This window comes from Medicago truncatula, chromosome 8, assembly GCF_003473485.1.
Source record: "Medicago truncatula cultivar Jemalong A17 chromosome 8, MtrunA17r5.0-ANR, whole genome shotgun sequence".
NCBI classification, from domain to species: Eukaryota; Viridiplantae; Streptophyta; class Magnoliopsida; order Fabales; family Fabaceae; genus Medicago; species Medicago truncatula.
This window is the reverse complement of record NC_053049.1, coordinates 20,739,294-20,754,815: the sequence shown is the minus strand read 5'-3', so window position 1 is coordinate 20,754,815 and position 15,522 is coordinate 20,739,294. Positions and strand designations below refer to the sequence as shown.

The 15,522-nt window shown below is 34.5% G+C and overlaps 1 protein-coding gene and 1 non-coding gene across 2 annotated transcripts; one reads left to right on the top strand and one right to left on the bottom strand.

Moving 5' to 3' along the window:
* Positions 1-456: 456 nt before the first annotated feature.
* LOC120577489 (uncharacterized) lies at positions 457-4,926 on the bottom strand. Its single transcript, XM_039829043.1, has 3 exons — positions 4,771-4,926; positions 2,925-4,548; positions 457-2,450 (listed from the first exon to the last, which is right to left on the bottom strand). Exons 1-3 carry the CDS (start codon positions 4,924-4,926, stop codon positions 457-459), a joined length of 3,774 nt encoding a protein of 1,257 aa, XP_039684977.1.
* An 88-nt stretch (positions 4,927-5,014) lies between these two features.
* Positions 5,015-5,121, top strand: LOC120577794 (small nucleolar RNA R71). Its single transcript, XR_005643776.1, has one exon. It is a non-coding gene; the product is annotated as a small nucleolar RNA R71 (small nucleolar RNA).
* Positions 5,122-15,522: the final 10,401 nt, after the last annotated feature.

Below are 15,522 nucleotides of genomic sequence, written 5' to 3'. Positions count from 1 at the left end.
TGGAAACACTACGACTAAAGACACTTTATTAGGCTCCCCCCACACTTAGGAGAAGCATTGTCCTCAATGATTTAAGAGTAAAAACGAAAGAAACAAGGAAAAAGTGAGAAAGGATGCGGAAAGCTCACAATTTGCCGAAAATTTTGAACCCCGGAGGCCTGTCAGGTTGGCACAGCCGTGCCAGCTTTAGCACGGGCCGTGCCATCATTCTGCCAATTTTGGTTGAGGTGGTGTTGTGATTCCTGGCACGGCCGTGCCAACTTAAGCACGGGCCGTGCCACCTTTCTGGTTCTTGTAACTTTGATTTTTCTTGCGTTTCCTAATCAATCTCAGACATTTACCTACAAAACAAAGAAAAAATAACAGAAAACAAAGAAAGCAATTAAATTAGTGGGTTGCCTCCCACGAAGCGCTCTTTTATCGTCACTAGCTTGACAGAAATAAGGATAAAAATCCTTAAGGTGGGTCACTCAGAGTGAAGTCAGCCACTACTTCATTTAATTCTCCGGTATTATAGATTTTAAGCCTTTGCCCATTAACCGTGAAGGATCCAGTTTCTTCAGAAAATATTTCAATCGCCCCATAAGGGTAGACCGTGCGAACTTGAAAAGGACCAGACCATCGTGACCTTAGCTTACCGGGAAAGAGCTTTAGCCTAGAATTAAAGAGCAGCACAAGGTCACCGCTTTTGATGTGCTTCTTGACGATTTTCTTGTCATGCCAATTCTTAGTTCTTTCCTTATAAATGTGGGCATTCTCATAGGCATCTATCCTAAGTTCTTCTAGCTCGCTTAATTGAAGCTTTCTTTTTTCACCGGCTAAATTGGGGTCTAAGTTGAGGTTTCTAATTGCCCAATAGGCCTTATGCTCGAGCTCAACGGGAAGGTGACAAGATTTCCCATAGACAAGTTTAAAAGGGGTCATTCCAATGGGAGTTTTATAAGCCGTTCGATAGGCCCAAAGGGCATCGTCAAGCTTACTTGACCAATCTTTCCTAGAGGTTGAAACAGTTTTTTCAAGGATAGCTTTGATTTGTCTATTTGAGACCTCCACTTGTCCGCTAGTTTCAGGGTGATAAGGTGTCGCAATTTTGTGCCTCACTCCAAGTTTTTGCAAAAGTTTTTCAAAATGTCTTGAAATGAAGTGAGACCTTCCATCGCTTATCACAACCCTTGGCACTCCGAACCTAGGAAAGATGACTTTTTTAAACAGTTTTATAACAACTTGTGCATCATTAGTGGGAGAAGCAATAGCCTCAACCCATTTGGACACATAGTCAACAGCTACCAATATGTATTGATTCCCAAAAGAGGAGGGGAATGGTCCCATAAAGTCAATACCCCAAACATCAAAAATTTCGACTTCAAGGATGTTGTTCAAAGGCATTTCATTTCTTTTAGTAATACTACCGGTGCGTTGACATTTGTCACATTTAGAAATAAAGGAATGCACATCTTTGAAAAGTGATGGCCACCAGAAACCAGAATGAAGAATTTTGAAAGAAGTCTTTTGTGTACTGGCGTGGCCACCATAAGAAGAGGAGTGGCAATGAGTTAGAATACTACTTACCTCGTTTTCAGGAATGCATCTCCTGAAAATCCCATCTGAGCCTCTTCTGAAGAGGTAGGGTTCATCCCAATAGTAGTGCTTGAGATCATTGAAGAACTTCTTCTTTTGTTGGTAACTCAACTCAGGCGGTAGCACTCCTGCTGCAAGAAAATTAACAAAATCTGCATACCAAGGTGCGTTAGTCTGTGCCAACAAGAAGAGTTGGTCATCCGGGAAGGAATCATCCAAGGGCAACTCATCCTCATTGGTCTCCCGAAGTCGGGACAAGTGGTCAGCGACAACATTTTCGACCCCCTTTTTATCTTTTATTTCAAGGTCAAATTCTTGGAGGAGCAAAATCCATCGGATCAACCTCGGTTTGGCATCTTTTTTGTTTAACAAGTATTTTATGGCCGAGTGGTCTGTGTAAACAATGATTTTTGATCCCACCAAGTATTGCCGAAATTTGTCAATGGCGTAGACAACTGCTAGCAATTCTTTTTTTGTTGCGGCATAATTTACCTGTGCCCCAACTAGGGTCTTGCTGGCGTAGTATATGGCATGCATCTTTTTTTCCTTTCTTTGACCTAACACTGCCCCAACCGCATAGTCGCTTGCGTCACACATTATTTCAAAAGGCAAGCTCCAATTTGGTGGTTGTATGATTGGGGCAGTAATTAGTGCTTCTTTCAACCTGCAAAATGCCTGCAAACAATCGTCATCAAAGACAAAGTCTGCATCTTTAAGAAGCAGACTTGTTAGTGGTTTAGTGATTGATGAAAAATCTTTAATGAAACGGCGGTAGAACCCTGCATGTCCTAGGAAACTTCTAATTTCTTTGACTGAGGTGGGAGGTAGCATTTTTTCAATAATTTCGATTTTTCCTTTGTCTACCTCTATACCTCTGTCGGAGACCAAGTGTCCTAGGACAATTCCTTCTCTTACCATGAAGTGACATTTCTCCCAATTTAAGACTAGGTTCACCTGTTCACATCTTTCCAAAACTTTTTCAAGGTTAGTCAAACAATCATCAAAACTAGATCCATGCACAGAAAAATCATCCATAAAAACTTCCATTATCTTTTCAACAAAGTCAGAAAAAATAGACATCATGCATCTTTGAAAAGTAGCAGGGGCATTACAAAGACCAAAAGGCATCCTTCTATAGGCAAAGGTCCCAAAGGGGCATGTAAAGGTTGTCTTTTCTTGGTCATTAGGGTGAATGGGTATTTGGAAAAATCCAGAATAACCATCTAAGTAGCAAAAATGTGAATGCTTAGCCAACCTTTCTAACATTTGATCTATAAAAGGGAGAAGGAAGTGATCTTTACGGGTTGCTTTATTAAGCTTCCTATAATCAATACACATTCTCCAACCAGTGACGGTCCTAGTGGCAATGGATTCATTTTTATCATTTTTAATAACTGTGAGACCACCTTTTTTAGGTACAACTTGCACGGGGCTAACCCATTTGGAATCAGAAATTGGATAAATAACACCTGCATCTAGGAGTTTTAAAACTTCTTTTTTCACAACTTCTTTCATATTAGGATTTAGCCTTCTTTGATGTTCAATGGAGGGTTTATAGTCTTCTTCAAGAAGTATCCTATGCATGCATAATGAAGGATTTATTCCTTTAATGTCGTCAATGGTGTACCCTATAGCTTTAGGATACTTTTTGAGGACATAAAGTAACTTTTCAGTTTCTACTTCATCGAGGCTTGCATTTACAATAACAGGGTAGGTAGAGTTAGGGCCCAAGAATTCATACCTTAGATTGGATGGAAGTGGTTTAAGCTCTACCTTCGGTGCCTCCTTGGGTAGAAGTGCTGGTTCTTCTTTTACTAACTCCTCCACACTTAGACCTTCCATTGGAGGAATTCTATTCAACAGCTCTTCATAAGCTTCTGCCTCCCCTTCCAGTTTTGTACCTGCATTGTTTACCAAGGATACTTCCAAACCATCATGTGTAGTTAATGCTAAAGAGCACTCTTTCATGCAATGGTTGATTATATCTATCATGCAACAAGAGTCCTTAATGGAAGGACTTTTCATTAGTTTAGCAAGTTCAACTTCAACAGTCTCTTTACCGACATTAAAAGCAAGCTTACCCTTTTTTACATCAATGATGGCTCCTGCAGTAGCAAGAAAAGGTCTTCCTAAGAGAATTGGTACTTGGTTGTCTTCCTCCATCTCCATTACAACAAAATCAGCAGGGATGTACACCTCTCCTACCTTTACGGGGACATCTTCTATGATTCCATCTGGATACTTAACAGAACGGTCCGATAGTTGTAGGGTCATCCTTGTCGATTTAAGTTCCCCTATTCCCAACCTCTCGTAAAGGGATAAAGGCATTAGGCTGACACTGGCTCCTAGATCACACATAGCTTTCTTCACTACTTCTGACCCTATGACACAAGGTATGGAAAAACTGCCTGGGTCTTTAAGCTTTGGTGGCAATTTATTTTGGATGATGGCACTACATTCTTCTGTAAGGTTAACTGTCTCACCTTCCTCAATTTTTCTCTTTTTAGAAAGGATTTCTTTCAAAAATTTAGCATAGGTAGGCATTGGGGTTAAGACTTCGGTGAAAGGCACATCAATGTATATTTTGTTCATCATTTCTATGAACTTTTTAAATTGCTCATCTAGCTTAGATTTGGAAAACCTTTGTGGGAAGGGAATTTTTGGCTTAAAGGGAGGTGGTGTGTTTTCCTTAACTCGAGGTTCCTCTCCTTTTGCCCTAGTTTCCCTAGATGGTGGTTCACAGATCTCTTTCTCACTGTCATTGGATTTGGTTCTCCTTATGGGGTCTTCGAGTGGTTTACCACTCCTAAGTGTAACATCATTCATTTTGTTGGGGTGGTCAACCTTATGAACTACTTGGGAGAGCTGAGTTTCAGAAGTTTTGTTGTGAGAGGAGATGGAGTCTATCTTTGTTGTGAGAGTAGCAAGAGAGTTGCTCAAAAGTCTAGTTTGGTCCTTAAGCTCTTGGAGCTGTTCGGATTGTTTAAGAAAATAGTTTTCCATTAAAAGTTCAACGTGAGATTTTTGAACAACTCTTTGGCCATTCTGAACAAAGTTTAACTGCTCAATACTACTTAGTTTGCAATCGATGCTAGAATGACTAGATAGGCCACATGCTTCGCATGGAGGTGAGAAGGTAGGTGTGATAACACAAGTACTCATGCGATCAAGTCTTTGAGATAATGTATTCACCCTGGTAGATAGATAGTCAAAGGAAGAGGTTTCGTCCATACCTGCCTCCTTTTTAGAGGGTGAAGGATTGATGATTGCTTTCTCTTCCGTCCATTGAAAAAGGTTTAGAGCCATGTCCTCAATCAAGGCATAAGCTGTTGTGAAATCCTTGTTCATTAGGGCACCACCTGCAGCTGCATCAACAGTCAATTTAGTGTTAGATGTTAGACCGTTATAAAAGGTGTGGATGATTAACCATTTCTCCAAACCGTGATGGGGACAACGTCTAAGTATTTCTTTAAAACGCTCCCACACATCGAAAAGAGATTCCCCGTTTTTTTGAGTAAATTGGTAAAGCTTTCCCCTAAGTTGGGCGGTTTTTGAAGGGGGAAAGAAGCGGCAAAGGAATTCTCGCCTCAGTTGGTCCCAAGAGGTGATGGAACCGGGCTTTAAAGAATTGAACCAATTGCTGGCCCTATCTTTTAGAGAAAAAGGGAAGAGATGTAGCCTAACGGCTTCTTGGTCGTCTTTGCAAGTTACACTAAGTCTCCAAAAGGTTGAGATATGTAAATTTGGATCTTCAGAGGGTAATCCAGAAAACTGGTTTTGTTGCACCAGAATTAGTAGTGCAGGTTTTATTTTGAAGTTGCTACCTTCAACCGTTGGGTAAACTATAATAGTGCATGGCTCATCCGAAGAAGGGATCGAATACTCCTTAAGAGTGCGTTTCTCAGCCATGTTATCTATTATTTTTATGCTACCCAAGAAGTCAAGTGTAGGAAAAGAAAGAAAGAAGAAGGGAAGAAGAGGGGGAGATGAAAGAGTTCTAATCACAAAGAAAGAGTTAATCAAATTAGTTTACTCCCCGACAGCGGCGCCAAAAACTTGATGAGATAAAACCGCAAGTGCACGGTCTTACCGAAGTAGTATGAAAAGAGTATCGTTCCGACAGTGAGTAGTTCAATTCAATTAACCTTTGGAAATGATTAGAAAAGAAAAGAATTGTAAGTTGGGGGTTTTCAAGCGATTGAAAATTAATAATATAAAAAGAGCCTTGGGATCGTTGGTTTCATCTAAATAACAAGTCCTTCTCAAACCAAAACCGTAAGCTTATAATGTTATGTTAGACCTAATTTCTCAAGACAGTTTCTCTTATGTTCCTCTAGCAACCAAGCCTATTTCGCTGACTTGATTACTATTAGATTTTGGTTCCTCTAACAACCAAGCCTATTTCGCTGACTTGATTGTTATTAGTTCCCTTGAAGATTAAAACTATATGTCTCAAAGATTGCAAAGCCTATTTCGCTGACTTTGCAATCCTTGTCTGAATTCACTTGTTCGAATATCAAAGCTCCACTTTCATTTTATGAATTGATATTTGGAATAATGGATAAACAATTATCAAACCCTCCACTTTCGTTTCCACAGTTTGATAATGGTTGATCCATGTTAAGACGGTGAATTCAGATAAGAAATTAGGGTTACATAAGATTAAGGCTTAGAGCTTGGCTTGATTAGGATTATGTCATTTAGACTTATCCAACAATCCCAAGACAAAGAGAAGTCTACTCACTCATGTTCATCGTAGACATGGGAGAGAAGAGAGAAAGCATAAAAGTAAATGACAAGAAAATAAAGGAAAAGAAAAGAACTTTAATTAGAAAAGCAATTGTCACTTATTGTATTCCAAGTAAAGATGAATATTTGTGATGGATGGCTACTCTATTTATAGCATTCATTCGACTTAAAATCTAAGCTATTACATTTGGGCTAAAAATAAAGTAGCTTAAAATCTAAGCAAAAGCAGCAAAAGGCACTTTGGATGGTGGCACGGCCGTGCCAAGGCTCGCACGGGCCGTGCCAAGCTTCTGACTGTGGGGAGACATATTTTTGTCTCTCAATCTTCATATTTTTGCATCCAATCGGCTCCAAGTCCCTTTCTTTTGCTCCAAGACTCAATCCATCCAATATTCATTCCTGAAATAAATTTAAAGTAAACTATCCTAAAAAGGAAATAATGCTAATATAAAATAAAATAAAATATAATTAAAACTAAACTAAAAAGCATATAAAAGTAAGCAATAAATGACTCAACCACTGTCAATCTCGGCCTTCTTTGGAAAAAAGAAGCTTATTTACTTCATCTCTTCAATTGTCTCTATCTGTCTATCAGAAAAAAAATATCCAATGGAGTAGATAAAAATAATCTGGAAAATGAAAAACATTTCCCAAGTTACCGATTAAAATGGGAACACATTCTTTATAAAAAAAAAACTAGCAGAAGGAAGGGCACTAGCATGCCTGTCTGACCGTGCGTTTTAGTGCACTAACCTGTGTATATATTTTAAGGGATAAATTTGACCTACATTTTGAAAGAAGAAAGTATTAAAAATTTAATCAAAATTTTTTTTTATAACTAATTTGGTCCCGGTTCTAGAATAGGTCTTCCCTCATTTTCAATCATGCTTAGAGAACAAAACAAATTTGTGATGAAATTTTCTAAAATACCTCAAATTCTATTTTTATTGTTCCAATTTGTTCCTTTTCGGATTAATAGTATATTCTGTGGAAATATTTCAACAAACTTAAATATTTTGGACTAAAATTACCATTAAAATTTCATAGGGACTAAGCTTAAGAACTCATGATTTTGTAGGGACTAAAAACATATTTAACCCTTAAATTATTCAAAAAATAGATATTGATATATATTTTATTATTTGGAAATATTAAATTGAAATAATTACTTTAATCATTATTAAAAAGTTTTATTATAGTCGCCAAATTTTGTTACAATATTTTGGAACACAACCTGATATATTTTAGTATGCAATCTAATATATTTTCGTACGTGATTAGACATATATTTTGGCACTCAATAATATATTTGTACTCAAAATATATTTTTTGTACTCAATATGATCTATTTGGTACTGAATTTGAGATATTTTTGTACTAGATCTAATATGTGAATTACTTGTTCCCAAAGTTTCTCACATATTAGTTATGATTTTTCTCTATAAATAGGTAGATCACGTAGTTCATTCCACACATCGAAAAATATTGTGAAACTTCCAATCCTGTTCTTCTTCTTCTTCTCTCTCTCTCTCTCTCTCTCTCTCTCTCTCTCTCTCTCTCTCTCTCTCTCTCTCTCTCTCTTTTGACTTGTGTTGACGAGTTTTTCCTCTTTTCATCTCTTTTATGTATGTCATGATCGCTATTTGCATTAATATTTACAGAAGAACAAAACTTCGATGAATTTTTTTATATGCTTTTCAAAGATAGTTAAACATAATTGCATGGTTTTTCTTATGATTATCAAAGATCACCCAATTGAACTAATTTGAAATTGAACCAAAAGTTTTAAGGTCCTAATTTGAGTCTGCAATTCGGTTCAAGCCAACATTATGTGGATAATACTCATCATAAAAGTGTTAGGAGAGAAACTGACACAAATTACTATTACAAGAATATTAATGTTCATATGTATAAGCAAAAAGGAATAATAAGAGAGGGAGAAGAAGTGTTACCACTTTGCTTGGAAGGAATTTTGTTGAAAATGTCATGCAATAATAGACTATATAGCAACTTTATGAAGCTCAACTTGAAACATAACTTTGTATGATTTGAGAGACAAATGAAGGCTATAAGTGTTATTTTGAGTTAATTATCTTCCTCGGACCTGCATTGAGAAGATTGATAGTACCATTAACTTAAAATAACACTTATACCCTTTATTTTTCTCTCAAATCAGAAAAAGTTATAGTGGTAGTTTCTTCATTTCAAGTTGATCTTTAGAAAGTTGATATATAGTCTATTATTTCATGACATTTTAATCAAATTTCCTTCCAAATCAGAGAGGCAATACTTCTTTTCCCTCTCTTATTATTCCTTTTTTCTCAAAGATGCTTTAATGATAAACACAATTCCACGACTACTTTATTCAATAGTATGTTAGCTGAAGTGAAGCTTAGCTATAATTTAGTTCTGGTCAAGGGGAATTCCTGCATACAGGATTTCAAAATATCCAGGCTGTTCAACATTCCTTTGCATACTAAAAGAGTGATTGTTAAACAAGTTGTGCATTGGTGTCCACCCCCTTATAATACTATTAAAATTAACTGTGATGGATCCTCTATAGGTATCCAGCCTTGTGGTGCGATTGGTATTGTTTTCAGAGATTACAGGGCCAATTTCTTGGGAGCTTTTGCTAGTAATATAGGTCATGCTTCTGCTATTAAAGCAGAATTCTCTGCCTGTATGATGGGCCATTGAAAAGGCTAAAGATATGCTCTTAACTCAAATCTGTCTGGAAACTGACTCTTTACAGGTGTTTAAAGCTTATAACAAGAATATTGGAGTGCCTTGGAAGATGAGAAGCAGATGGCTAAACTGTTTGAGCTTTTGCAAAAGTATTAATTGCTCTTTTATGCACACTCTTAGGGAGGGGAATATTGTTGCAGACACTTTAGCTAAGAATGGTCAGGGATTAGCTTTATACTCTACTCAATGGTGGCCTTCCCCTCCCAATTTCATTTTGTCTCTTCTTGATAGGGATAGATTAGGTTTGTCTATTTCCAGAATGACATAGTTTGCTGGTTTTTGGTTTTGTTTGGTTCCTTTTTTTGAATTGTTGTAATTGGTTCAGGCCTTCTCCTGGTTCTTTAATGCATTTTTAGCCTTATCAAAAAAAAAAAAAAAATCTCATACATATGAACATTAATATTCTTGAAAAATTAGTTTCTGGTTACTAAGAAACACTTCATTTTCTTGGTCATTTCTTCTCCGAATACTTTGATGCGTATTATCAACATAATGTTGACTTTAACCGATTTGCAGACTCAAGTTAGGACCTTGAAACTCTTGGATCAAGTGCAAATTACGCTAATTCAATGATATTTCATAGTCATAATAAAAAACCATCCTATTACGTTTAATGATCTACATTCTAATTTACTATGTGTAAATTAATTATTCAATTTTTTATTATTATTTGAAATATAAAGTACATTGCCTAAATTATTGAAGATATATTTCACGATGTAGTTATTCCAAAAATTAAATGATACACTTCTTCCAAAAAAAACAAATTAAATGGTTACATCTCTATATTTAAAATTATTGTATTATGTTAAAAAAAATGCACACATTTGGACATATTGTTAACACCACAGTTTTAGGAGTATAGAATTGGGCAAGGCCGAAGCTCCTATCACTAACCGACAACTTTCTAATCTCGTCTTATTTTTCTCATAACCCCTAATTCTGAAACACAATCCCTTCTTTCATCTCTCCACAGCCGCGCCCGGCTTTCGTCTCCCAACCACTGTCAATCTCGGCCTTCTTTGGAAAAAAGAAGCTTATTTACTTCATCTCTTCAACTGTCTTTACCTGTCTATCAGAAAAAAAATCTCCAAAGGAGTAGATAAAAAAAATCTGGAAAATGAAAAACATTTCCCAAGTTACCGATTAAGATGGGAACACATTCTTTATAAAAAAAACTAGCAGAAGGAAGGGCACTACCATGCCTGTCTGACCGCGCGTTTTAGTGCACTAACATGTGTATATATTTTAAGGGATAAATTTGACCTACATTTTGAAAGAAGAAAATATTAAAAATTTAATCAAAATTTGGTCTTTTTTTATAACTAATTTGGTCCCGGTTCTAGAATAGGTCTTCCCTCATTTTCAATCATGCTTAGAGAACAAAACAAATTTGAGATGAAATTTTCTAAAATACCTCAAATTCTATTTTTATTGTTCCAATTTGTTCCTTTTCGGATTAATAGTATATTCGGTGGAAATTTGTCGAGATTAAATTGTGTTTTTAATATGTTTTTAATCCCTATTAAATTACAAGCTGTCAAGTTTAATCTCGGAAATTTTGCATTCACTTTTAGTCCCTATTTTCATTTTAGAGGGACTATCTTGGAGGACTAAAAGTATCCATTTTTTTTGTATATATAGTTCTCAAAATAGGGACTATTTTAACAAACTTAAATATCTTGGAGGACTAAAATTACCATTAAAATTTCATAGGGACTAAGCTTAAAAACTCATGATTTTGTAGGGACTAAAAACATATTTAACCCTTAAATTATTCAAAAAATATACATTCATATATATTTTATTATTTGGAAATATTAAATGAAATAATTACTTTAATCATTATTAGAAAGTTTTTTCATAGTCACCAAATTTTGTTACAATATTTTGGAACACAACCTGATATATTTTAGCTAGTATGCAATCTAATATATTTTCGTACGTGATTAGACATATATTTTGGCACTCAATAATATATTTCTACTCAGAATATATTTTTTGTACTCAATATGATCTATTTCGTACTGAATTTGAGATATCTTTGTACTAGATCTAATATGTGAATTACTTGTTCCCAAAGCTTCTCACATATTAGTTATGATTTTTCTCTATAAATAGGTAGATCACGTAGTTCATTCCACACATCGATAAATATTGTGAAACTTCCAATCCTTTTCTTCTTCTTCTTCTTTTCTCTCTCTCTCTCTCTCTCTCTCTCTCTCTCTCTCTCTCTCTCTTTCTCCCTCTTTTGACTTGTGTTGACGAGTTTCGAGTTTTTCCTCTTTTCATCTCTTTTATGTATGTCATGATCGCTATTTGCATTAATATTTACAGAAGAACAAAACTTAGATGAATTTTTTTATATGTTTTTCAAAGATAATTAAACTTAATTGCATGGTTTTTCTTATGATTATCAAAGATCACCCAATTGAACTAATTTGAAATTGAACCAAAAGTTTTAAGGTCCTAATTTGAGTCTGCAATTCAGTTCAAGCCAACATTATGTGGATAATACTCATCATAAAAGTGTTAGGAGAGAAACTGACACAAATTACTATTACAAGAATATTAATGTTCATATGTATAAGAAAAAAGGAATCATATGAGAGGAAGAAGAAGTGTTACCACTTTGCTTGGAAGGAATTTTGTTGAAAATGTCATGCAAAAATAGACTATATAGCAACTTTATGAAGGTCAACTTGAAACATAACTTTGTATGATTTGAGAGACAAATGAATGCTATAAGTGTTATTTTGAGTTAATTATCTTCCTCGGACCTGCATTGAGAATATTGATAGTACCATTAACTTAAAATAACACGTATACCCTTTATTTGTCTCTCAAATCAGAAAAAGTTATAGTGGTAGTTTCTTCATTTCAAGTTGATCTTTAGAAAGTTGATATATAGTCTATTATTTCATGACATTTTAATCAAACTTCCTTCCAAATCAGAGAGGCAATACTTCTTTTCCCTCTCTTATTATTCCTTTCTTCTCATACATATGAACATTAATATTCTTGAAAAATTAGTTTCTGGTTACTAAGAAACACTTCATTTTCTTGGTCATTTCTTCTCCGAATACTTTGATGCGTATTATCCACATAATGTTGACTTTAACCGATTTGCAGACTCAAGTTAGGACCTTGAAACTCTTGGATCAAGTACAAATTACGCTAATTGGATGATATTTCATAGTCATAATAAAAAACCATCCTATTACGTTTAATGATCTACATTCTCATTTACTATGTGTAAATTAATTATTCAATTTTTTATTATTATTTGAAATATAAAGTACATTGCCTAAATTATTGAAGATATATTTCACGATGTAGTTATTTCAAAAATTAAATGATACACTTCTTCCAAAAAAACAAATTAAATGGTTACATCTCTATATTTAAAATTATTGTATTATGTTAAAAAAAATGCACACATTTGGACATATTGTTAACACCACAGTTTTAGGAGTATAGAATTGGGCAAGGCCGAAGCTCCTATAACTAACCGACAACTTTCTAATCTCGTCTTATTTTTCTCAGAACCCCTAATTCTGAAACACAGTCCCTTCTTTCATCTCTCCACAGCCGCGCCCGGCTTTCGTCTCCCAACCACTGTCAATCTCGGCCTTCTTTGGAAAAAAGAAGCTTATTTACTTCATCTCTTCAACTGTCTTTACCTGTCTATCAGAAAAAAAAATCTCCAAAGGAGTAGATAAAAAAAATCTGGAAAATGAAAAACATTTCCCAAGTTACCGATTAAAATGGGAACACATTCTTTATAAAAAAAACTAGCAGAAGGAAGGGCACTACCATGCCTGTCTGACCGCGCGTTTTAGTGCACTAACATGTGTATATATTTTAAGGGATAAATTTGACCTACATTTTGAAAGAAGAAAATATTAAAAATTTAATCAAAATTTGGTCTTTTTTTATAACTAATTTGGTCCCGGTTCTAGAATAGGTCTTCCCTCATTTTCAATCATGCTTAGAGAACAAAACAAATTTGAGATGAAATTTTCTAAAATACCTCAAATTCTATTTTTATTGTTCCAATTTGTTCCTTTTCGGATTAATAGTATATTCGGTGGAAATTTGTCGAGATTAAATTGTGTTTTTAATATGTTTTTAATCCCTATTAAATTACAAGCTGTCAAGTTTAATCCCGGAAATTTTGCATTCACTTTTAGTCCCTATTTGCATTTTAGAGGGACTATCTTGGAGGACTAAAAGTATCCATTTTTTTTGTATATATAGTTCTCAAAATAGGGACTATTTTAACAAACTTAAATATCTTGGACTTCTAAAAGATCATACATGGAATAATTAACTAATATTCCTTCAAAGTTCAATCAACATAAATATTCAAAACTTCGCAGCGGAATTTATTTCAACTTCTAAAAATAGTAGTCTTTGGCACGAAGGCCTCTTCGTAAATGTCACATACAAATCCAATCTAAAAACATAGTCATAAACTTCATTAAGCAATACGTAAGGAATAGAAAGCAACAATGAAATTCTCATCTCGTTACGTATCAGAGCACCTAAGACACACGAGAGAGAAACCTCACACGACATCAACTATTCTTGGTTACCTGCAAGTTACCCATGGTGGGCAACATAGAAGGGGTGAGATTTCACAAATAATAATATTAAGCATATAATTTATCAATTACATTTAACAACTTAAACTTCATCACTTAGCAATAATAATACTTCATGTAATACTTCATTAAATCATCAATCAACTTCTAATCATCATTAACATCATATTCATCATATATAACAACATAATCATCACATCATAAACATCATCTTATAACAACATAAACATCATATTCATCACATATAACAATATCATAACATCATCATAATCAACATCATATCAATATCATAAACAATATCATAATCAATTTTCATAAGCATCATAACAACATAATCATCACATCGTAAACATCATCATAATCAATATCATAAACAACATAACAATGTCATAATCATAATTATTCATAAGTACTTCATTAACAACACATGGATAGAAGGCAACTCAACAACAACTTAACAACTCATGGATGATAATTCATCAACAGCTTAACAACTCATGGATGATAATTCATCAACAACGACTTTGACTCGACAATGCAACTTCAACTCGACTATGCAACTTAGACCTCTTATATGCAAGTGGTACCAATACGGGGCATCAAGTCCCAATCGTTGTTTTAGTATTATTATACTTCCAGAGCATCAAGTCCCAATTGCTATTTGAGTATTATTATACTTCCGGAGCATCAAGCCTCAATCGCTATTTGAGTATTATTATACTTCCGGAGCATCAAGCCCCAATCGCTGAATGCTAATGCATGGACTCGACCTCTTAAACATCTTAATTCAACGACCTCTTAAATAGTCCAATAATTTGGAACATCATCATCAACATCTTAATCAACTTAGACTGACTCATGCAACTTAGTTAAATAACAACAACAACACAGCAGTATACAAAAATAGCATGACATAATAATATCAAATGCAAGTTGTAACAACCCGTTTTCCCAACATAAAAATTTCATAACAAATAATCAGAGTTTTCCACATAAACGAAATGCTACAATTCTCAAAAATCATAAATGGAATAATTAGCTAATTATCCTTCCAAAAATCATCAACATAAATATTCAAAACTTCGCAGCGGATTTATTTCAACAATATAAATAGTCTTGGCACGAAGGCCTCATCAAAACATCTCATAAAAATCCAATTAACAACTTAATCATGTATATTCATAAGCAACAACATATTCATCATCTTATAATAACATAAGCAACAACATATTCATAATCTTATAATAATATAAACAACAACATGATCTTTAATATTCTATGGTTTGTCATCAATCAACAACTTCAACGATTCGACGACGACAACGTCAACTTGACAACACAGCTACGTGAGAGTACGCCACCTCTTATAATACGACAACGTAAGAGTACACCACCTCTTATAGAACAACAACCTAAGAGTACACCACCTCTTATAATACGACAACGTAAGAGTACACCACCTCTTATAAAACCACAACGTAAGAGTTTAAGACTCCAATACTTTGGAAAGACAACTTACAACTTTACAACTTAGACCTACACCATTTAGACATATGTAGCAAGTCACCATCAATAATAATCATCATATATAACAATTACAATTTCATATCAACGTCTTTCACAATATATAAATATTTTCACATTTAATAATCAAAGTAAATCATCAATATTGATCATCTTAACATCTTCCCTTGGCTTCTCACTTCTCTTGGTTTTCTCCCTTTTTCTCCAAAAACAGGTTTCACGTAATCCTTGTTTTTTTAATTCTAACTCTCCCCTTTTGTATAAATCCTTAACCTACTTATTTTCTCTTATTTCCAAATATGCCCTCTAAGTCTCAATA